The sequence below is a fragment of the Piliocolobus tephrosceles genome, chromosome 19 (genome assembly GCF_002776525.5).
Source record: "Piliocolobus tephrosceles isolate RC106 chromosome 19, ASM277652v3, whole genome shotgun sequence".
Classification (NCBI taxonomy): Eukaryota; Metazoa; Chordata; class Mammalia; order Primates; family Cercopithecidae; genus Piliocolobus; species Piliocolobus tephrosceles.
Window position 1 is genome coordinate 37,256,087 of NC_045452.1, and position 24,271 is coordinate 37,280,357.

The following is a 24,271-nucleotide window of genomic DNA, read 5'->3' on the forward strand; positions in this document are numbered from 1 at the left end:
AGAAGACCCACTTCCCTTCTGCCCTTCATGTTAAAGGAACTGTCTTGTTTATGTCTTTTAGTGTATACTTGATGAAAGAGAACACATTCACAAACAGATCTTTCTGCTGTAGAATGCCCACATTAAACCGTGTGATGCATTAACAACACCTCCTTGTAGTGCCGTATTACTGAAAGGCTTCCTTGTTTAAAGTATCTAACAAGAAAAGGGAACGAGTGTTGCTGGGGGTGGGGTTGGAGTCAGGTTGGAGCAGGAGCCCCATGTGGTCGAGGCTCCCCCAGAAGAGGATAAACAGCAGCTCTTGGGGTTGGCCGCCATCTTGTTTCCAACCCTTTTCATCTCAGTTCCCTGCGAGAATTTCTTATAAAAATACATCTTGGGCTGGGTGCGGTGGCTTACACCTGCAATCCCAGCAAATTGGGAGGCCAAGGTGGGTGGATCATGAGGTCAAGAGTTCGAGATCAGCCTGGCCAACACAGTGAAACTCAGTCACTACTAAAAATACAAAAATTAGCCAAGTGTGGTGGTGCACACCTGTAGTCCCGACTGCTCGGGAGGCTGAGGCAGGAGAATCGCTTGAACCCAGGAGGCAGAGGTTGTGGTGAAATGAGATCCCGCCAGCACACTCCAGCCTGGGCAACAGAGTGAGATTCTGTCTCAAAATACATACATACATACATACATACATACATACATACATACATTTTTAAGCGGGGTGCGGTGGTTCACACCTGTAATCCCAGCACTTTGGGAGCCTGAGGCAGGCTGAGGTCAGGCGTTTGAGACCAGCCTCGCCAACATGGTGAAACCCTGTCTCTACTAAAAATACAAAAATTAGCTGGGCGTGGTGCGGCACACTCGTATTCCCAGCTACTTGGGAGGCTGAGGCAGGAGAATCGCTTGAACCCGGGAGGCAGAGGTTGTGGTGAGCTGAGATCACACTGCTGTACTTCAGCTTAGGGGACAGAGTGAGACTCCATCTCAAAAATAAATAAATAAAAATACATCTTTAGCCATTTATTTTGAATTAGTAGGCAAACAGGATTAAATGTTGTAGATATTGGGATCATCTTCAGCTCTAATGGAGTTTACGTTTTAAATTGAGTCCCAGTTCCAGAGTAGAAATAGTGTTTTATATCCATCCAGTTCATCCTGTCTTAAAGAATATTTACAGAGATGAGACTCACTTGCGATCTCACCTTGATTAATGAAGGGTCTTTGCCTTCATTTTACTTGGGAGTTCTTTCCTTGGGTGTTACAGAGTGTGATGACAGTGAAAAATATTCAAGTAGATAAACCTTCTGGATACATGTTCTCAGCTGCATTGCTAGTTTCTTTGGAGACAAAAGTAATTACCTGATTTCCAGTTCTCTAGAGTGTTCTAAGAGAAGGTGCGGAGGAAGCTGTACAAGAAGCTTAATTGAAAAGGAAAGTGAAAGGGCACAGTGAGATCTGAAGACTCAGGGGCTTGCTTGTTGGTGAACAGTTGCGAAATTTGGAGTAACTGTGCCTGGAATGTTTTGGCCCCAAGTCTAAACAAAGGAATAGTTTCCAGATAAGTGTTATTTGCATAGGTATGTAACTACATGAGGTCAAGGTGTTGAGGCTGGAGAGAGCAGAGAAGGTGAGTGAAGGCCTCCCTGCTCAGCCTGCTCTTCAGCCTTCAGTCTTACTTTCTCCTCCCCCTGGCGCTTCCAGCTGCTGCCCAGGGCTCCCCCACCCAAACCCTTACCTGCCAACCGTGAGTCCCCTCTCGGGCTTTCCACGTGGAGACCCTGACTTACCGCCAATAGCCCCCCTCTCTGAAAAACACTGTCACTTATGCAGAGAGGAAGTTGTTTATTTGGAAAACAAAGTTCACCCTTCTGTTGCTTGATTTTGAAATGCTTTATGTAAATAATCTTTGCTTGTTTGGGGGAAAAAAAAGTCTCAAAAAAATGCAGGTTGGGGGATGGTTGGTTGTTGTCAAGGGAGCGCTCCCTCCTGCGGATGCAGACCTGGGCTCCGTGGAGTTCTGCCCTGGGGCTGGGGGTCCACTCCTGTCCTCAGAGGAGTTCACGGTCACTGCCACCCATGCTAGATCATTGTTCTATTTAACTTTGTAAAATCCTGTACTAATAGCAGACTGTTTCAGAGGGAAACACTTAGGACCCAGTCTGTCAGTTCCCTAGAACTGGGATTCCCCGCAGAGCTCACTTGGAAAGTTAAGAAGAGGCTCTCACAACCATGGCTGACTGGGGGAGGGAGACTCCAGGGTCAAGATCAGGGTCTCTACCCGCTCCTGGGTATTTAGGTAGATGTTAACCCTTGACATCTGGCCACTTAGGAAGGCTAACTAGTGAGGAGGAGCTGCTTACCTGTGTCAGGTTATCCTGCCTTCTGCTGTGATGCGAGGAACCCCTCTCAGCCCCTGGGGGCCTTGGCGCTGTTGGCATGGGTTGGGAGAATTTAATCCCCATTGTGGATAACACCTTAATACGCTAAAAGATGATTACTTGTTTTTAAAATCTCCTCTCCATTTTGTCCCTGTCCATTTGGCAAATGGGGCATTATTTGTTAGGGTGACAGAGGCAGGGGCTGGCCCTGGAAGGGGATTTGGTCCTAATGGTTGTCCCTCCAAGTGCAGCAGGAGCAGCATTTTGTTTGGCCATGTAAAAATTTGAGGCAGGTTCAGAATGTTTCTTTCTGCTGGAATGCAATGGCACAATCACGGCTCACTGCAGCCTCAAACCCTTGGGCTCAAGTGATCCTCTCACTTTACCCTTCTGAGTAGCTGGGACTACAGGTGCACACCACTATGCTTGGCTAATTTTTTTTTAAAAGATGGGGTCTTGCTCTGTTGCCCAGGCTAGTCTTGAACTCCTGGAGTAAGCAGTCTTCCTGCCTTAGCCTCCCAAAGCACTGAGATTACAGGCGTGAGCCACCACACTCAGCTCAGATTGTTTCTTTTATGAACTTTCCTAGCCGAACTCTGAGGGGAGGCCAAGAAAGGCTTGGTCTGCACTCCAGGTTTTATTGAGAGGGTAGGGAAGCCGTCGGGCTGGGGAAGACATGCCAGGGTGTCACTATGAAAAGATGTCACACATTCTGTCCTAGAGTAGAATGTAGAGATTATACTACTTCAGTGATGGGGCTTGAGTGATTACTTAGGAGCTTTGGAGTACTGCATTCTAGAAGTTTTAAAGTTCTTTTATCTATTTACTTATTTATTTGCTTGCTTTTAATCAAGTGCTTGGTTCTCTATGTATCAGGGAATGGGTGGTGGGAAGCTTTCTGTAGAACTGGATACACGAAGGGAAATGAAATTCATTCTTGCTTGGGTTGAGATGCTAAGTCTGTTTTCTTGGTACAAAGCTGATTCGCTTAGTAGAAAAAGTTCCAAAGGAATCATGCAGTGCCTCAGAGTCAGTGTCGGGTTTTTAAATTTATTTTTATTTTTTATTTTTTACTTTAAGCAGTAAAAGGCGTGGGCTGTTGAGACCAAGGACAGGGAATTTTCTCAGTGTCATGCCATTGGTGCGTGTAACTCATCTGGCCACAAAACATGTTCCTCCAAAAAGGACTGTTTATAGATCATTTATTTTTAACATGAAGAGACGACATTTCTTATACAAACATTTTTTTGTTCTGGCCCTTTGCGAACTCTGGAGATGATGGAAATATGTAATTAACTCATGTGAATCAGTCTTCTGAACATGGCGTAGTAAGAACCGCTAGAAAGAATTGTGTGACTTTCTGCCAATGTTGAGAGAAGGCGGGATTTTCTTTTTCTAGCTCTGTGGCATTGAGGTATTTGGTTGTGGACACTGGATGTTGACCCCTGCCGGGGCCTCAGTGCCCAGGTTCCGTTTTTGTTCCAGAGTGAAGTGGGCCAGTGGTGGGAAGAGCTGGATCCAGGACTTGGCTGCGGCCAGGAGCCAGCAGATGAGAAAGTATGTCCTAGCCCTGAACTTGGGGGAATAGCAGGCCCCGACCGAGTAATTATTTTGATAATCTTTCCATTTGGTATTTTAGATTCTGATAAATCCACCAGAGAATTAAAGAATTTTCTCTTCCTGTCCAGTGATTCCCTGCAGTGGAGTCAGTGGTTCTTTTGGGAAGGAGGAGGTCAGTCTGACTTACCCTTAGCTCCTGATAGCTTTGCTTTTTGGCCAAACACTGGCCACCTACGGAACCCCCTTGCCTGCCCTATGGTCCAGCCCAGCATGCCCCAGCCTCCCCTGCCCTCCCGGCCAGTGCACACCTGGCACCTGGCCTGGTAATTATCCCACACGTGTCTGCTTGGCCCTCTGCCTCCGGGAGGGGAGCTGGGAGAGGTCTGACCTCTCATTCTAGATTAGCTTCTATAGAGGAATCTGTGGCAGAAACTGGATCTCCCTGTGTGCCATGGTAGCTGTGAAAATCACGCCTCTTCATACTGTATGATGCATGATGTATGATGTATGTCAGAAAGCCACAGTTTGGTTTATTCCTCATGTTATTATCTTTCTCTGACAGGTTCTTGAATGAGCTCGTTTTGTAATTCTAGTTTTGGTATGACTGCATAATTTTATAATTGTTTGATACTTTGTATGTTTTTCCAGTGACTCCCACGTTTTTGAAAACCATGATAGTGTCGAAATTATTTAGGTGAAAGCAACCCCTTGTGTTCTGGGTAATGTAAGAAAACTTTTTTTACTCTTAACATCTATAACTTGCTTTCTTTTTAAGACTCATTTTTAGCCAAAAAAGATGGCTAATGACTTTGACTGTGTATGAATGTGGAAACATTTGGGGAATTAAAATTCAGCTATTGTGGAGAAACAGAACAAGATGATATTTAAAGAAAAAGACTTTGTCGGCCGGGCACGGTGGCTCAAGCCTGTAATCCCAGCACTTTGGAAGGCTGAGGCGGGTGGATCACGAGGTCAGGAGATCGAGACCATCCTGGCTAACATGGCGAAACCCCGTCGCTACTAAAAATACAAAAATTAGCCAGGGGTGGTGGCACACGCCTGTAATCCCAGCTAATCGGGAGGCCGAGGCAGGAGAATCACTTGAACCTGGGAGGTTGCTATGAGCTGAGATTGCGCCACTGCATTCCAGCCTGGGCGACAGAGTCAAACTACGTCTCCGGATGAAAACCGCATTATATGTGGAAAGCGCATGATAACTAGATTTGGTCAAGACTTTAGATCCTAAGAAAGTCATCAGGAAGCAAATATTTGAAATATTGTTCTAGTTTTCAAACTACTACATTATAGAAAAGATGTTAATCTGAATATTTATCCAACTTTGAAACTCTAAATTTGTATCCTTGCTAACGTATGAAGTCTAGATTATTTTGATATAAAGATGCCTAGGCTGGGCATGGTGGCTCACGCCTGTAATCCCAGCACTTTGAGAGGCTGAGGTGGGTAGGCTGAGGTCAGGAGTTCGAGACCGACCTAGTCAACATGGTGAAACTTTGTCTCTACTAAAAATACAAAAATTAGCTGACCATGGTGGTATGCACCTGTAATCCCAGCTACTTGAGAGGCTGAGGTGGAAGAATTGCTTGAACCAGGGAGGCAGAGGTTGCAGTGAGCCGAGATTGCTCTACTGCACTTCAGCCTGGGTGACAGAGTAAGACTCTGTCTCAAAACAAAAAAGAAAAAGATGCCTATGGCATCTGAGTGCAGTGGCTCACGCCTGTAATCCCAGCACTTTGGGAGGCCAAGGTGGGAAGATTGCTTGAGCCCAGGAGTTCGAAACCAGCCTAGGTAGACCCCATCTTTACAAAAAAAAAAAATACAAAAATTAGGTGGGTGTGGGGGCACACCCCTGTAGTTCCATGTACTCAGGAGGCTGAGGTGGGAAGAGCGTCTGAGCTGGGGAGGTGGAGGTGGCAGTGGGCCGATATCACGCCACTGTACTCCAGCCTGGGCAACACAGCAAGACCTTGTCTCCAAAAAAAAGAAAAAAAAAGATGCCTATGTATGCACTGTCCTTTGTTTTGGATACAGTTTTCTCCCTTACCTGTGCCTCCTCCAGGTGGTGGTCTGTCAGGTGGTGGGCCAGGCTATTCAGTTCTTGGTCAGCGAGAAGCCTGCCTTGGATGCTGGATGCCGGCTATACAACATGCGGCTCTCCCCATTGCATTTACAGGTAAAGATGTGTAGATTTTGCACGTTATGAGACCTGTCACAGTTCTCAGAAATGTGAAGAGTGAGCATGGTGTGAGTCACGGGGCTGTAACATTCATGTTTTTATTAATTATCATTCGTGTCATAATTTACAAACTATAAGCTTCCATATAGGATTTTATATGTAGGAAATGATCATACACACTACACATTACACACACACACTACACACACACACATACATTTATAATAAACTCAGGGGTTCACTCTTTCGGGCATTTGAACAAGGCGGGGTGTTGTTGACGGATATGATAAGGCAGGTGGCATCTGAGATGAGAAAAGTGGTTCTGGTTCCGAATCTGGCACTGGTTGCAGCTTGGAAACACAGCGGAGCGGCGGCTGTGGGGCATTCCTCTTTTCAGTTTCTGACAAGGTTGATTTAAAAAGAACCCCCCCATTATCATTATTATTTTTAGAAATCTAGTCTACCGTATTCACTTCTGTATCCTTAGCACTTGGCACACTATAAATACTTAACGTGTTTATCAATTGAATAAGTGAACAAAACTAGATATAAATGACTCAGATAACTGTATACTATTCATTATTAGGTATTATTTTGGGCATTATGATGGACATAAGAAAAAAATGCTCAAATGTGTATTCTCACTGGAGAAATAAAATCAATAAACATGAAACAATTAGGAAATAAGACATTCTGCAGTGATAAGTTGTGAGAAATAGATAATATAGAGAGAGATGCAAAAAAAATAGTTCATTTGAAAATATGTACTTGAGCTTGAATTGTTTTGGTGATGAGTTCCTAGGAAGTAATTTCATAATGAGAAGAGGCACTTTGTAGCATCCATCACCATTCCAAGAATTCCCAGAGTCAGTTTTGTCAATATCCTGGATGCTTTTTTTTCTTTTCTCTCTTCCTTTGCCTTCGTTGCATTTCTGCCCCATTCCTTTCTCTGCTTTTCTCATTCTTCCATCCCACCTTTCCCTTCCTGGGTTCTCATTCCTTTTCTCTGGTTTATGATCAAGCCTGAAAATGGTGTCATATAAAGCTAGCAGGTTTGACTTGGAATCTGGGAAAGTATTTATTTTTATTTTTATTTTTTATTTAAGTTCTAGGGTACATTAGTATTACCATCATTCCATGTTTTAATAATAGGCTTATAATAATAAAGACATATGTATATACATAGCTTTATAATTTTATATAGCTCTATAATTTTACATAGAGAGACTTACGGATCTCTAGTAATTAGAGTAAGCCCAGTGACACTTTGCATGCCCAAATCATCAGAGAGCTTGTGCGTCTCTCACATCCGGCCAGATAGTCACCAGAGTTCCTATTTAGCTGGTATTTAAAAATTGCATTTGTCTGGGCTTGTTTCAAGGGTCACTGCCAGTTCAGTGCCCTGTTTCATCTCCCGTGTCCTTGGACTTAGCACCGAATTTGGGGGATGAGCTCAAGTCATGCAGAATTCCCAGTTGCAAGGGAAGATGACATCTCGTATGCTTTTCCTACAAAGGCATAGTTTTAAATAGCCAGCACTCACAAGATTTCCTGGCTACCCACGTGGCTTTTTTCTGAAATCCACCCTCCCAGTTTCTCAGCCCCGCCCCAGCAGCACCCCCTTTGAGGGAACTGCAGAGATGAAAGGTTGGCACCATGGATTTGTGAGATGTTCATGCTCTCCTGTATCCCCCAGATGATTTGGACGATGTGATTAGAAAATAACCTTCAAAGTCTGGGTCACATTTACCCAACATTTGATGCATGTTTTGGAACTGACTGAGTCCAGAGAGGATCACAAACACAAATGAAGAAATGTCATTTCTGACATTGTGTTTATTATATCAAAGCATTCATGCCATTTTAAGCAGCTCACACAGAAGGAACACAGTTGTATCTTTGATCTGTTAACACAGTTAGAAACCGGTATGTGGATTACCTCTGAGCGCAGAGGCAGCTGCTAGAGATTGGTAAGTAATTGATGCTGGTGGCAGGAGGCGTTCGCGCTTCTCTGATGTTCCTCCGACCAGAGATGCAAGAGTGGTCTCCGTCGACTCAGCTGTCTGTGTCAAAACAGTTAAAGTGCACTTTTCCCCTGGAATTACCTAATTTTTTCCAGAATTACCAGACAAGGAAGGCAGGTTGGAGACGGTTATGAAGTAAAAGTCATCTTTTTTCTCTTACCCTGCTTCTAGCTGAGGTGAGATCCACGTACTCAGATAGTCTAAAGTCGTTCTTCCCTTTTGTTTAGGAGCGGGGAAGGGATGGGGATGTGCAAAGGTGAGACTTTTGCTTTGGATGGAACATCTAGCTGAAGAATAAAGGATGCAATAGTAGCTTTCTTATGGCTGTGGAAACAAATGACCGTGAACAGTTTAAAACAGCACAGACTGGTGATGCCATCGTAAAGGAGGCCAGGTGTCCGACCAGATGCAAATCCAGAAGCTGTCAGGGCTGTCTGCCTTAGTGGTAGTCACAGGGGAGTCTGTTCGTTGCTTTTGGGGTTTTTGGTAGAATTTCATTCCTTGGGATTACGGGACTGAGTTCCATTTTCTTGTTGGCTGTCAGTGGAGGGCCATTTCTGGCTCCCTGGGCACCCCATTTTTCAGCTCAGGGTGCCTTCCTGCACTTCCACACCAGCAGGGATGCCTGCAGTCCTCACTTCATATGCCCTGGCCCCTCTACTCTTATGCTCCCCCACTCTTCAGGACTCACGTGTTTTCACTGGGCTCTTTGGAAGGACCCAGGGTCATCTCCCCATCTTGAGATCCTTCGCCTGTTGCACCTGCCAAGTCTCCTGTGCCCTGTAGGGTCCCACAGTCACAAGTTCCAGGGATTAGGGTGTGGACATCTTTGGGGGCCACTGTTCTGTCTCTCTAATGGACAGGATGGGATGAGGCATCCTTAGAGATTGGAGTCCAGTTAGAGGCTGCTGTGGCGGCCCCGGCAAGAGACAGTGAAGATGCCTTTGTGCTGCACACAATCTTCAGGGCTGTGTGAGTGTGGGGCAGGGGAGCCCACGCCCAGGATTAGAACGAGGTGCCCTGGGCCCTTCTCTCACTCCTCTCTCCTTTATGCCTTGGGGACACTCCCAGAAGAAGAAATGCAAGGCACAGCAAACTATGTTAAATAGACTGCAGGGCTTTGATGACATCTAGTTGTTGGAAACCAATGCTGAGGTTCCTCTTTGAGGGGTAGGTTGAGGCCAGCGAAGGGGCAGGAAGGGAAGGGGGTAAAGGGAGTTTGGGGTCCTGCTCTCCATTTTGAAAGCACATAGTATGCCAAATGGAAATCTAAGCAGTTTTCTATGAAAATACATGAATAAATGAGCAGGTACGCATATACATACACACACATGCACACTCATGCACACACGCACACACATGCACACATGCACACACAGGCATACATGCTTACACGCACACTTCCACACACGCTCAACTACACAGACACACGCACACTCACATGCACACACATGCCCATACACGCACATGCACACACACGCCCACTCACACACGCACACTCACACTCACATGCACATACATGCTTACACATGCGCATATATGCACTCACACACGCACACATGCACTCACACATGCACACACACCCATACACATGCACATCCACACACGCCCACTCACACATGCACACTCACACATGCACACACGCTCATACATGCACACACATGCATACTCACACACGCACATGCACACACATGCACACACGCACACACTTGCATGTCACATGGGCACATGTTCACATATGCGCACACACGTGCTCACATGCAGTCACACACATGCACACATGCTCATACATGCACAATGCTCACATACATGCACACACGCACACGTGTTCACATACACAGTCACATGCACACATGGACACGCACATGCACATTAAGGCTTTGGTGGAAAGAGTAGCCCTCTAATAACTTGTTTGTTAACAGCTGGAGTTCCACATGAAAGAGAAGAGAGAGGACCTCCCGATTAGCTGGTCCTGCATCAGTGTGCCGGAAATGGCCGTTAATATCCAGCCCAAAGCACTGGGGGAGGTCAGTCCGTAAGTTTTTGTGATTCTTCCATTGGCGTGAGAACACATGTGTGTTAGGACAGTCTGTGGCGGGGAACTGAGTGCATGGCTGGTGTTGGTGGCCTCCTTCCCTATCCCCAGCCACCCCTTCTGGGGCTGGCTTGGGCCTGTCTGGATGTGGACGGTCCCTTTGGCTTGGCAGGGCCTGCGGGGGATGGCTTTGATGGATTGAATGCAGAGCTCCCATCTGAGCTGCACCTGGAGTCACCTGGCCACTTAAAAAAACCCTGAAGCCTTCCCTGCCCCACCCCAGATGCAGGTTTGCTTGGCTGGATGATTTTAGCATATGCAGCCAAGGATAATGGCACTGTAGGTGCCCGCTGCATGCTCCGCCATATCTGGTGATCAGGGACTCTTTCCCGTGGTGAGGGCGCTGCACTTGTAACTTGAGCTGAGGCCGAAGGCTGCTTCCAAGGGCAGGGCCTCTTCTTTCCACAGTTTTTTAAGGACAGAGCTAAAATCTGAAGGTAATTTCCTTCCTTCCTGCTTTGCATGGTTTTAGTCACCCGAAGACATGAGGTTAGGAACAGGGAGTGGGCTTGCAAAGTCGATTTGTCAACTTTCTCCTCTTTCACTAGGACCCGGTGGCTGAGACAAGTGCGATGTCTGACACTCTCAAGGACATCTTGAAGCATTTGGTTCATTCTGCCTCTCCATCAGTGGTTCTGATCATCAAGCCCATGAATGTAAAGGAAGCTCAGGTAAACCCATCTGGGTGCTGTGGCTGCCTCTGAACCCTGTCAGGCACCATGGCCCGCCTCTCTTGGAGAATCTGTGTGCATTTCCAGCATTCCTCCACCTCCCATGGTAGAGCCAAGATGGTTCGGGTGCTTGCTGGAGATAATGATGGTGGGTGTGGGATAAAGCCTCGGGTTCAGAGCAGGGGGCTGCGAAGCTTCATAAAGTGGAAGGAGAATCGCATGCACCCAGGAGGCGGAGGTTGCAGTGAGCTGAGATCGCACCACTGCACTCCAGCCTGGACAACGGAGCAAGACTTCACCTCAAAAAAAAACAAACAAAACAAAACAAAACAAAAACCTGACATTTCCCTGTCCATTCAGAGCCTTAGACCTCATCCTTCCAGGACCAAGGTACCTGGGAAAGCAGCCAGTGTTGAGAACATTGCCCCAGAAGCAAGCAGAGACAGGTGGGTGAGATAGACAGAGATAGTTTAGCCTGGGCCGCCTGCTGCCCTGGTCCTGCCTGCAACAGCTCCTGCCTCTTGGAGGTCTATGTCCTTTGGGGGTGCACGGTAAAGGAGGCTAGTCTTGTCTGTGTGACCCCCTTTTCCGTATCACCTGCCTCCCTCCTCATGCTGGAGCCCCCCTGTACCATCTGATTAGGGTGCTACTGACTTTTCTGGTTAAATTCTTATCCAGAGCATTTGCCCTGGTCAACTTCATGGACCTAAATAACACATCAATAATCCTTTGTGTAAGGTACGTTCTCTTGGTCATATGCTGATCTTTTTATCATGACTATGTAAAACAGGCACTTATAGTCCCTGAAGTTTAAAAAATGTATTTTGGGGCAGTGGTTTTATATAGCATGATAAAATATATCTTTATTATAATGTCCATCTTTATTATCTAGCTCTTGGTGAAGTCAGTTTGAAAATATAAATTCTTATATGATGTTGGTCCTTGGTCTGCAGACATCACCAGCTGTCAGTAGAGTCTGAAGACTTTGTTTCACTGAGATATCAGTTGATGGCAGTGTTTGGTGCTAAGCCCTGGCCGTGGGGGTCCCAAGAGTGTAAGGAAGCACCATCACCCTCCCGAAGCCTGCAATATGCAGAAGGGGCAGTGGGCCAGCAGGGCAGAACAGGAGGGGTGTGGATGTCTGAGGGGCTTCCCAGGGGCCTGAGGCCTGGGAGCACTCAGCCTCTCCAAATGGAGGGGACCAGCCCGTGCTTCTTGGGAGGTGAGAAGAGAGTCCCAGCGCTGTCCCTTTCAGTAATTCTGTCACAATAGTTTATTTCACATCAGAGGTGACTGTGCTGAATATGACAATCAGCTATTAATGTCAAAATGTATGCAACTTCATAAAACAGTCGTGTATTTTTGGAATCCATGAATTTAAAAAATAATAGGACCCAGAAGATCATAACTTCAATCATGCTTTTCCATAAATTTGTGTATTTTATTTAATCAAAATAGCATATATATTTTATATTGGTCAAGATTTTCCAGAGAAACAGAACCAATGGGAGTGTGTGTGTGTGTGTGTGTGTGTGATCAGCTCACACAATTATGAAGGCTGACAAGTTCCGAGATCTGCATTTGGTAAGCTGCAGCCCCAGGAGAGTCTGTGGGGGTAATTCTAGTTAAGAGTCTGAAGCCCTGAGACCCAAAAGAGCCCGTGGTGTATGTTCCAGTCCAAAGGTCAGTGGGTTCAAGACCCATGAAGAGTCACTGTTTCAGTCCAAGTCTGAAGGCAGGAAAAGGCCCCTTTCCCAGCTCAAGCAGTGAAGAAGAGGAATTTCCTTTTACTCAGCCTTTTTGTTCCATTGCACCTCCAACTGACTGGATGAGGCCCACCCACGTGAGGGAGGAGAATCTGATCACTGCGTGTGCCACGTTAAATGTTAATCTCATCCAGAAACGCACTCACAGTCACACCCAGAATCATGTCGGACCAAATATCTGGGCACCCCATGGCCCAGTCAAGTCGACACATGCCGTTAACCGTCACCCTCAGCAATTGAAAAAAAAAAGATTTCATCTCTGTCCCAGACAAGTGGATTGCTCTGTCCTCAGTGCTCACGCCCTTGGATTTCAGGGACTTCGGCAATTCCTTCTGGGGCTGTAGCACGCTCAGCTCACGTCTGAGAAGTGTCCGGCTCAGAACAGTGCTTTCCGGGTGGGAAAGAGTACCTGTGTCTCTTGAGACATTAGGGGACGTTGCCCTGAAGAAGTGCTCAGTCGAATCAGCACCCAGGTCTCTGCCTGAAAACTTCTCACAGCATGGGGGCTGACGCCACCTCCGAGAAGCCCGTCTGGGTCCCTGAATGCTTGCAACGAACAGAGCCTCTTTTAAAAGAACGCTCTTGGCCAGACGCGATGGCTCATGCCTATAATCCCAGCACTTTGGGAGGCTGAGGCGTGCGGATCCTGAGGTCGAGATTTCGAGACCAGCCTGGCCAACATGGTGAAACCCTGTCTCTACTAGAAATACAAAAAGAATTAGCTGAGTGTGGTGGTGGGCACCTATAATCCCAGCTACTCAGGAGGCTGAGGCAGGAGAATTGCTTGCACCCAGGAGGCGGAGGTTGCAGTGAACTGAGATTGCACCACTGCACTCCAGCCTGGACAACAGAGCAAGACTCTACCTCAAAAAAAAAAAACAAACACTCTTGGCAGTGGGTGACAGGTGGAACCCAGTTTGGGAAATGCTGGTTTGAAGCTGGGCTTTTCCAGATTTGGGGGTGCTTTCTGTTGGAAACGCCCTGGTGCCTGTTGGAAGATGTGAGGTAGTGGAAGCTGGTCCCAGCTGCCCCGCCTCTGTCTCCTCACCTGTGCCCCTCACCTGTCCCTTCACTTGTCCTCTCACCTGTGCAGTGCTAGGGTATGCATAGACATTCCTCATGTGGACGTTGTACTCTGTGTGGAGGTAGGAAATGGGTGTGGGCTGACGGCCCTGGCCATTCCCATCTGGCTGGTGTCCTGCTTTGTGCTAGCAGACCGTGAGTGCCTGCAGCCGGCAGAAGAGGTCCTCACACTCTTAAGCACCTGCCCGGGTCAGACAGTTTAGACCCATGGCAAAGCGAGCTCCATCGTCCCCTGTGGTAAGTGTTGGGAATCCTGTCTGTGGATGAATGCATTGCTGCTTGTGCTTGCTGTATTTAGGATAGGAGATGCTCCCAGGCAGGAGGATAGCGATGGCTCATTGGCTCCCCAGAGCAGCCAGAGCTCAGGTTCCCCATGCAGGTTTTCCTGTAGACACCCGACTGCCACCACCCCCCATAACAGGAGTCCAGCGGCTACTTCCTTGGTCCTCAGTCTCCCCACGAAGACCAAAAGTAAAGTGCTTTTTATTTTTTCAGAACTTACAGTACGCCCCCTCTACTGCTCAGGAATCCTGTCCTCCGAAACCTCCAAGGGCTCACGAGCTGAAGCTGCTGGTGAGGAACATCGGCGCCTTGCTGCTCAGCGAGCCCGGCGCCTCAGGTGGGTGACAGTGGGAGCCTGGCCTGCCTGGAGGGGCTGTTCCTGCCCCTGAGCAGAGTCAGGGGCTCTGGGGCGGGGCTTGGATTCTCTGGTGGCATCCTCCTGTGGGGGTGCAGCGGGAGCCCTGCCCTGGTTGCAGAAAGCACCTGAAAATGTAATGGGAACAAGAGATGGTAAAAAATCCAATCCTGTTTCTGCACGTGTGAAGGCCGAGCGGAGAAAGGAATGTAATTGATTTGGCCTTTTTCATTTCTCTGGAATTGTCCTGTCTTTTTTATCTTTTCTTTCCATTTTTTATTTTTAAACTGTTGAACCCGTATGTATGTGTTAAGCATCCCTGACCGAGGTTCAGCTTCTGCTTTCTTAGAAAGTGGGTGAAGGGGGATGTAGGGAGTTGATGGGCATCAGATGACTTCGGCCACACTCGGGATTCCCGTGTTGGGAGACCGTGGCTGCTGTTGGAGCCAAGACAAGCAACACAGAACAGATAACCCCTTCTGGGTGGTTCTGAATCATTGTTGAGGCCCCAGACACAGAGTCACTCGAGACAGGGCACCTCTTTACTCCGCGACTCCGTTTTGCCAAGAACAGGAGTGAATTGTATTGCCTGAGTGTGTTAAAGGTGACTTATCTTTATTCGCGAGGGACTTCCTCCAGTTCCAAAAGCACAAACGGGCCACATCTAGCAGCCGAGACTGTGCAGGGCTAGCTGTCGAGGATTTTTTTTTTGGTAAAAGTGCCTGCATGTTGCCCTTTCTTTCCGCCTGTACTGCTTAGTGGCTAAAAGTGGGCTCGCTGGACTCGGTCGGTCAGGGTTGGGGTCCCAGCTCCCACATGCACCTGCCCTGAGGCCAGGCCCTGTGCCTCCCTCTGCTGGATGTCCCCACATCTGGGTCTGAGTCTTCTCTTGAAGAGTGACTGTGAAAGCTCAGTAGCGAACGTCTGGAGGCTGCTTCACCCTGCTGCGGCATGGTCCAGCGTCCACACATTCTAGCAGTTACTGATTCCACGGTGTATTAGGGGCTTGGTGCTGCAGGGAGAAGCATTGTCTCAAAGCAGAAACAGCTGTTCACTAGGGACACGTCCTACTACCTGGATCAAAGAGCCCGGCTAGTATCAGGTACCGCACCTGTCTGGTGTAAGTTGGGAAATGGGGACTCTGTGAGGTATATTTCCAAATTTAGGAGTCAACACGAACTCATGTTCAGGCTTTGGCAAACCGTTAGTCTTGTCTAAAAGTGGGGACCATGCCCCTGTATAAAATGGTGCTGCCTCTCGGGGAGAGTCCCCCTGGGAGCCCATGCCTGTGGCCAGCACTGACGGAGGGGGCGAGGCACTTGGGGTCAGCCCAGGGCTGTTGATATCAAATGTGGGAAAAAATTCTTTAACTCCAATAAAGGTTGGTGCTATGAGCATTTGAAAATGGAAAATGAAAGAATTCCCAGTCTCTGAAGTGGGTAAGCCTCGACCGTAGCCATTTAATTTAGCATTTTTTTCTATGCATACAATGTCTTCATGCAATTTAAGAAATAAAAATAATGCCGGGCACGGTGGCTCACACCTGTAATCCCAGCACTTTGGGAGGCCGAGGCGGGTGGATCACGAGGTCAGGAGTTTGAGACCAGCCTGGCCAACATAGTGAAACCCCGTCTCTACTAAAAATACAAAAATTAGCTGAGCGTGGAGGTGCGTGCCTATAATCCCAGATACTCAGGAGGCTGAGGCAGGAGAATCCCTTGAACCCGGGAGGTGGAGCTTGCAGTGAGCGGAGATTGTGCCACTGCACTCCAGCCTGGGTGACAGAGTGAGAGTCCATCTCAAAAAATAAATAAATAAAAAGTAAATAGAAATAAACACCAACACGATGCCCTTCTGTTTAATTACAGGCCACATTAACGCAGTGTGCGTCGTGCAGCTGAACGATCCCGTTCAGAAGTTCTCCAGCACCCTGACGAAAAACACTACAGACCTCACGTGGGAAGAGGAATTCACCCTGTGAGTCCGGCCGGGTTTTCGTGGGCCTGCGTGTCCACGGTCGTGTCTGTTCAGGAGCGCTAAATCCTGAGATCATTCTGCAGCACCGTTTAGGCTAAAACACTAAACCAAAACAGTTAACAACAAATGACGTCTTAAGCTTCTTAAAGGTAGCTTTAGATCAAACATGGGTTTCATTTTCAAGGCAGCTCTTAGAGTCAGTTTTCTCCTCCTGCCCTGATATGATGAGAGGAAGCTGTGTTGGGTCTCTTAGAGACACACACATCATCTAGCGTGGAAAGGGAGGGAGCCTCTGACTGAATCCGGAACCTAACAAAGAAAATACAAAAAGGGGCTGGGCGCAGGGGCTCATGCCTGTAATCCCAGCTGTTTGGGAGGCAGAGACGGGAGGATCGCTTGAGCCCAGGACTTTAAGACCAGCCTGAACAACATAGCAAGACCTCTTCTCTACTAAAAGGCATGGTGGCCCTTGCCTTGCCTGTAGTACTCCTAGCTCTTTGGGAGGCTGATGTAGGATGATCGCTTGAGCCTGGAAGATCGAGGCTGCAGTGAGCTGTGGTTGTGCCACTGCATTCCAGCCTGGGTGACAGAGAGATACCCTGTCTCAAAAAAAAAAAAAAAAAAAAAAAAAAAAAGACCAGGCACAATAGCTCACACACGTAATCCCAGTACTATGGGAGGCTGAGGTGGGTGGATCACTTGAGGTCAGGAGTTCGAGATCAACCTGGCCAACATGGTAAGTGAAACCCTGTCTCTACTAAAAATACAAAAATTAGGCATGGTGGCAGGTGCCTATAATCACAGCTACTTGGGAGGCCGAGGCAGGAAAATGGCTTGAGCCTGGGATTCAGAGGTTGCAGGGAGCTGAGATTGTACCACTGCACTCCAGCCTGGACAATAAAGTGAGACTCCATCTCCAAAAAATAGAGATAGAGAAAAATGTAGGCCATGCATAAATAATGGTGTAAGAATCATAAAATATTATCAAACAGAATCTAACAGCACATGAAAAATAAAACTAGCTGTGTTCATACCAGGAATGTAAGGATATAAGTGTGCATTCACACAAGGAGATCTATTAATGGTGTTCATCGTATCACTAGATCAAAGGAGAAAATAAACATATTTTCTCTACATATGTCCAAAAGACATTCAGTGACATTTAATACCCATTCTTAATTTTTAAAAACTTAATTCGAGCAAAATTTATGGAGACTTCTTTAATAAGATTTTGTTTTGTTTTGTTTTTTGTTTTTTATTTTTATTTTTTTTTGAGACGGAGTCTCGCTCTGTCGCCCCGGCTGGAGTGCAGTGGCCGGATCTCAGCTCACTGCAAGCTCCGCCTCCCGGGTTTACGCCATTCTCCTGCCTCAGCCTCCGGAGTAGCTGGGACTACAGGCGCCGCCACCTCGCCCGGCTAATTTTTTATATTTTTTAGTAGAGACACGGTTTCACCGTGTTAGCCAGGATGGTCTCGACCTCCTGACCTTGTGATCCACCCGCCTTGGCCTCCCAAAGTGCTGGGATTACAGGTTTGAGCTACCGCGCCCGGCCGTTCTTTAATAAGATTTTTAAAATCACTATAAATGGTAAATACCAGAAGCAGATTCACTAAAATCAAGAGAAGGATGCCTGTTGTTTTGTTCTAGAAGTATTGGTTAAAGCAATTAGATAAGGAAAAAAACCATACGCAAATACCGGAAAGGAAGAGGCAGACTGGTCATTGTTCGGAGATGATATGACTGCATATCAGGACTATGCAAGAAAATCAACCCAAAGTATTAGAAAGAATAATGGATATAATGTAGAAATGAATATTTAAAAAACTAATAGACATAATCATTTCATGAATTAGCTGAGTACCAAGGTATTAAAATCAATCACAATCTAATCCTTAATAAATGAACAATTAGAAAAAGTAATGGAAGAAAATTTCCCGTGTGTGTGTGTATGTGTGTATACATATAAAGAGCTTTTAGAAATCATGAATGGAAAAGATGACAGCTGCCTTAGAAAACTGACCAAAATTCGTGAACTGGAAATACAAAAGCCAGAGCTACCGATGGCCATCAACTTCTGAAAAGATGTTCAGAAATAAGCATAAAGTCATGCACACTTCAGCAAAAGAGAGAGGTCATTTTTGCACCTCACAGCTTGGTGGAGAATAAGAGAGTGATAATGGCACTGGAAGTGTCACTGGGAATAAGCATTCTGGATGCCATCAGTCGGCCTAAATAAAAAAACACCTCTCAAGTGCACATGCCATTTGACGGGCAATTAGAGTTTTCCTGAGGAAATAATCACGCGGCGTGCAAAGATATATGCCTAAGAATGTGCCTCTCAGCTTGTACATGGCTATGAAAGACTGGGGACCACCAACACATTAAGAAGCGTTGGTTATTGAAGAGTTGGCTAAATAAAATCTCCTAAGGCCAAAGAGCAGAATACTAGAGGCCCATCAAACATGATGTTGCTGTGTAGTTACACAGAAAGACATCCACAAAATTTTCAGTTAAAAGAATAGGTTACAGGCTGGGCGCGGTGGCTCACTCCTGTAATCCCAGCACTTTGGGAGGCCGAGGCGGGAGGATGGCTTGAGCTCAGGAGTTTGAGATCAGCCTGGGCAACATAGCAAGACTTCATCTCTACCTTTTTTTTTTTTTTTTAATGCCTTTTTAAAGAAAATAAATGGGTTACAAAGGAGGGAGGTATATTGTGTTCCGTGTTTTGTCTTTAGGTCATTATACAGCTGGTGCTTTCAGTATGGCAGCGACTGGCCACGTGTGTCTCTTTGAATTTAAGTTAACGGAAATTTTTTAAAATGACGTTCAGTTCCTCAGCTTGCACTGGCCACCTCTCCAGTGCTCTGTGGCTACCGCATTTGACAGCTGGTCTGTCACTGTCATCACAGAACATCCTGTTGACTGCTCTGGAAGGCTAGTCCCTGAATATGAACGGTAGCTGTTTCCGAATGGGGTGGTTGCAGATACTCTTTCCTATTTTTGGTTATATGTCTTGGTAGTTTGTTAAATATTGACATCTTTGTGTTCCTTTCTATAATCAGAAAAAATGCTATATTTCATAAAAAGAATAGAGCATTGCATTTTTGAGGACTTATAACTTTTTTCTCTTCCAAAGTGAGTTGAATGCCAAGTCGAAGGAGTTACACCTGCAGATTTCAGAGGCTGGGCGACCCTCAGAAGGTGGGTGGAGCAGGAGCACAGAGGCCCTGCCGTCTGGAAAGGTCCTCCGCTGCGTGGCCTGGGCCTCGGGAAAGGCCGGTGGGAGATCCGGCAGAGAGAGGAAGGTGACCCCTCCTCTAAATGACTTCGGTTTTCCCATGGGACGTTTTGGTCGAAAGGCAATTTGAGTTATTAACAAGGTCATACATGTTGGGGAAATGTTCAACTGGATTTTTTGTTCGTTTAAAAAAAAAAATTCCAAAATATTTTATGCAACAATTCTTGGCGTAGAGAAGTAGTTCTGAACCCTCCTTGCCCCAAGAGACCTCCTTTTTTGGAAAACAAAAACAAAAACAAAAACAAAAACAAAAACAAAGCCTTTTAACTGTAGTAGGATAAACAACGTAAAATGTATCATCTTAACCATTTCTAAGTACATAGTTCAGGGGCAGTCAGTACACTCACGTTGTTGTGCAACCATCACCCCACATCTATCTCCAGAGCTTTTTCATCCCCATTCTACTGCCTCTATCAATTTCATTGGGTTTTTCCTTATAAAATAAACTACAGAGGTTTAAATGGAACTTAACGATTTATACACAAGACAGCAACAATTAGAGGTAAAGTCACTAAAACACTAAAATGAACGTGGGCCTGTATGTGTGCGTGTGTCCAAATCAGCAGTTACAATATTTGTTAGGTTTTTAAAGATATAAATATTTTCTTAGATTGTAAAACCCTCCCCATAAACATATCAAAATTGGGAAGCCCTTGCCCCGCTTATCCAGCAATAAAATCAAGCCATTTGGTTACCTCCTAAAGTGAGAAGCTTGTTATTTCTCCCAGTTAACTAGTTTTATATCCTAGTTGTTATAGCAAGAACCCTGAGGCGACTTCCTTGATTTTGGAGTCCCAAGAAAACTGGGATGTCCACGAGATAATTCTGAGAGAGGCACTCCGCAGGTCGGGGACCCACACAGCATGGGGGTCTGGTCACCTGGAGAGAGGTCGACTTCTGACCCTATTCCTGGGTCCCCACTCCTGCTGGCCTCATTCACATTTCATTCCAGCCCAGCCTGATGGACTCTATGAAATGTCGAACTTTACAAAAACAATACAAAGAACAGCCACATAACCTTTACTCAAACTCACGTATCCTTAACATTTGCGCAGTTTCCTTTACTATTTGTGCTCACTCTTGGTCTCTCTCTCCACGCCATACTCATTTCCTTTTTACACACACACACACACACACGAGGATAAATTATATGCATCTCGGCCCTTTGTCCTCAATTCTTTAGTGTGTATTTTCCTAGGAATGGAGATACTCTCTCCTGTGTCTACAGTACAGTTATCAGCTTCCTGAATTTACATTGCTGCAATTCCTTAACTTATGCCCATTTTCCAGTTTTTGTCACTGGACGACCCCATGATGCCCTTCAGAGCAGTGACCTTTCCACTCCGGCACAAGGCCGGACATTGCCTGACTGTCCTATTGCTTTAGCATCCTCTGTCCTGCAGCATTTTGACAGCCTTTGTCTTTTATGACACTGACATTTTTAAAACGTTCTGAAACGTGAGCACTTTCGAGTGTGCCAGAGGCACGTGAGGAGTGTTTTCCGTCTGCTGGACATGTGGGCCTTTCTGTTCTCACGGAACCCCGTGGAAACATCAGCAGCACCCCTTGCCTGTCTCCTGTCTTTTCAGGTCTGCTGGCGACGGCGATAGTTCCTTTGGATTTGTTTAAGAAGCAGCCTTCTGGGCTCCAGAGCTTCACGCTGACCAGCGGGTCTGCCTGCGGCAGCTCGGTGCTGGGCTCGGTCACGGCAGAGGTAGGACGAGGCTCCCATGGCGGCTGGTTCCGGCTTGGGGCACTTACCTAAGGAGCGTCTTCACTTATGTCTGCAGAGTCTCACTCCTGCTTCTGTGTGAAATGAGACCTCCTCTAAGAGGAGATGCTGTTTCATCATACGCAGGACTACACTCAAATAGAGCACGTTCTGTCCACTGTACAGTTGAGTTGTCTGCTTGGAGGAGATGACTTTTCAGGATGCCGTTTTACAGGCCTACCCCAAAGAGGCCTTTGAAAATTTTGCTTGGTTCTCCAGCTTCTATTCGGTTGCCATGATTATGTGTTGAGCCTGCTGTGTGTAAGGTGGGGTCTGTGTCCATTCTGGGAATATCCAGGTTAACTGGAAATACTAAGTGACCTTAAGGGAAGGAATTATGGTTATTTCACAAGAAGGCAGCGTTAGGTGGCTGCTCAGCCTGTGCAGTTTCCACAAAACCAGAAACAAGTAACGCGTCTTCTCTGCAGTTCTCTTACATAGAACCTGGGGAATTGAAATCCTGGCCCATCCCTCCCCCTGTTCCTGCTGCAAAAATCGAAAAGGACCGCATGGTGATGCCTTGTGGGACCGTGGTCACTACTGTCACTGCCGTGAAGACTAAGCCTCGCGTCGACGTGGGGAGGGCGTCCCCACTGAGCTCCGGTGAGACAACAGGAACGCAGTGGAGGAACTCTGTGCATGGCGCCTGCCCCCACAGAGTGCGGAGTCCTGGAGCCTGTAGCACTCAGTGTTAGGAAAATCGCACAGCACAGGAAGGATGCTGATTGGCCACACTTGTGCTTAGTTTTTTGTTGTTGTTGGACGACAGTTATCTTTTCTTTTCCTTCTGCCAAACACGTATGCAATAAGCTGAAACGAGGTTCGATTCCCATGGTGCATTCTGAAGCTAAAATCTAGATCGTATAAATAGTTACACTTAGGTGTAACTCCAACTAAGTTAAATTAAGAACTCTATTATAGGCTGGGTGCGGTGGCTCATGCCTGTAATCCCAGCGCTTTGGGAGGCCGAGGTACATAGATCACCTGAGGTCAGGAGTTTGAGACCAGCCTGACAAACATGGTGAAACCCCATCTCTACTAAAAATACAAAATTAGCTGGGTGTGTTGGCGCATGCATGTAGTCACAGCTACTCTGGAGGCTGAGGCAGGAGAATTGCTTGAACCCAGGAGGTAGAGGTTGCAGTGAGCCGAGATCACGCCATTGCACTCCAGCCTGGACAACAGGAGCGAAACTCCCTCTCAAAAACAAAACAAAACACAACAAAACACGAACTCTATTACCTGTATGTGGGGACAGCACACACACTTTTTTCTTGAAAAATTCAAAGTGAGTTGGCCTGTAGACTTTCTTCTGTTAAAAATTGTTTGCTAGAAGGCTTGATAGGCTGTCATTTGAGATCCGGCTGAATTCTGTACCTGTCTCCACAGCCACTGCCTTGGAGACGGAAGTTTCTGTATAAGTGGATGCTTTATTTCTCACAATTCACAGTGCATCTCTGCTTGTGCAAAAGCATCATCCTGCCAGAATACATGAGTTGGCACAGTTCAGGGATGCCAAATAGAATGGGAAATTCTAGCTTAGTTAAAATGTTTCTGAAATTTTATTTCAACCTGGACTCCAGACACCACTCTTGCCTCTCCTCCGTTCAAAGCGGCTTTCATTAAACTTTGCCTTTACCAACTGCACACACCAGAGCTGCAGTGAGGGCTGTCCTTTCACTTTTCAGTAACTGTTGATCCAGTTAACTATGGGGTCACCTTTGTAATCAGAATCTTCCTCTGGCAGAGTCTCCGGTGAAGACTCCCATCAAGGTGAAGGTGATCGAGAAGGACATCTCTGTCCAGGCCATCTCCTGCCGCAGCGCCCCTGTCAGCAAAACGCTGTCTTCTTCAGACACAGGTAACTGAGACATGCCCACACTGCTCTCCCTCTTAGCACCTTTGGGCCTTTTGGGCTGTTCTGATATGAAGTATTCTCCTTTCAGAGTTTGGAAGAAGTTGTTTTGGGCCAGGTGCGGTGGCTCACACCTGTAATCTCAGCACTTTGGGAGGCCGAGGCGGGTGGATCACTTGAGGTCAGGAATTCGAGACCAGCCTGGCCAACATGGTGAAACCCCATCTCTACTAAAAATACAAAAATTAGCTGGGCGTAGTGGCGCATGCCTGTAATCCCAGCTACTTGAGAGGCTTAGGCAGGAGAATCGCTTGAACCCGGGAGGTGGAGGTTGCAGTGAGCCAAGATTGCACCACTGCACTCCAGCCAGGGTGACAGAGTGAGACGCTATCTCTTAAAAGAAAAAAAAAGTTTTGATTTGGCTTGGTTTTGTGGTTGAGTGATGAGTGAAGGAGAGGGAGAAAAGGGAACTCCAAATTGATCCAAGACCAGAAGCAGCATTCATATTCCTTCTACATTTTAGGGAATGCTTTAACAAAATAAAAAAGCAGCACTTTACGTTTTAAAATTTCTGATCCTTTTTTTCTTGCGCAACACGCTAGCTACGTTACTATCAAACAAGTAGGACTCGGGACGTCATCATCACAGTCGCTTTAATTTTGTTTCCCACTTTCTGCTTAGACCTGCTGTGTAGAAGTAGTTTTTTCCCTTCTACTAGGAAATGGTCACTACTAACAGGAAATGCAAATCTCCTATTATTTTATGGTCACTTTCAGGTAACAGACATTTTTGAAGAGATGTCTTACTGACTTACTAAATCACCGCACAATCTAAATTTGGGGATTAACTTTCTCCCTTCGCCCCCTTGTGACCTACTCTCAGGGGCAGTAGGTGCTTCCTTCTTGCTTAACTCTCCCCCATTCACCGAGTCCTGTGTCTGACCTTGCCAAGGCCAACAACTGG

General features: G+C 46.6%; 1 protein-coding gene across 1 annotated transcript in view; it reads left to right on the forward strand.

Annotated features, from left to right (window-relative positions):
- Positions 1 to 24,271, forward strand: part of C2CD2 (C2 calcium dependent domain containing 2) — a 70,693-nt gene that overhangs the window by 26,272 nt on the left and 20,150 nt on the right. Inside the window, exons 3-11 of the mRNA XM_023192004.1 lie at positions 6,013 to 6,126; positions 10,076 to 10,180; positions 10,797 to 10,919; positions 14,264 to 14,387; positions 16,274 to 16,382; positions 19,521 to 19,585; positions 21,272 to 21,396; positions 21,882 to 22,056; positions 23,201 to 23,314. Coding sequence (XP_023047772.1) covers positions 6,013 to 6,126; positions 10,076 to 10,180; positions 10,797 to 10,919; positions 14,264 to 14,387; positions 16,274 to 16,382; positions 19,521 to 19,585; positions 21,272 to 21,396; positions 21,882 to 22,056; positions 23,201 to 23,314 — 1,054 coding nt within the window. The remainder of the gene's footprint in view (positions 1 to 6,012; positions 6,127 to 10,075; positions 10,181 to 10,796; positions 10,920 to 14,263; positions 14,388 to 16,273; positions 16,383 to 19,520; positions 19,586 to 21,271; positions 21,397 to 21,881; positions 22,057 to 23,200; positions 23,315 to 24,271) is intronic.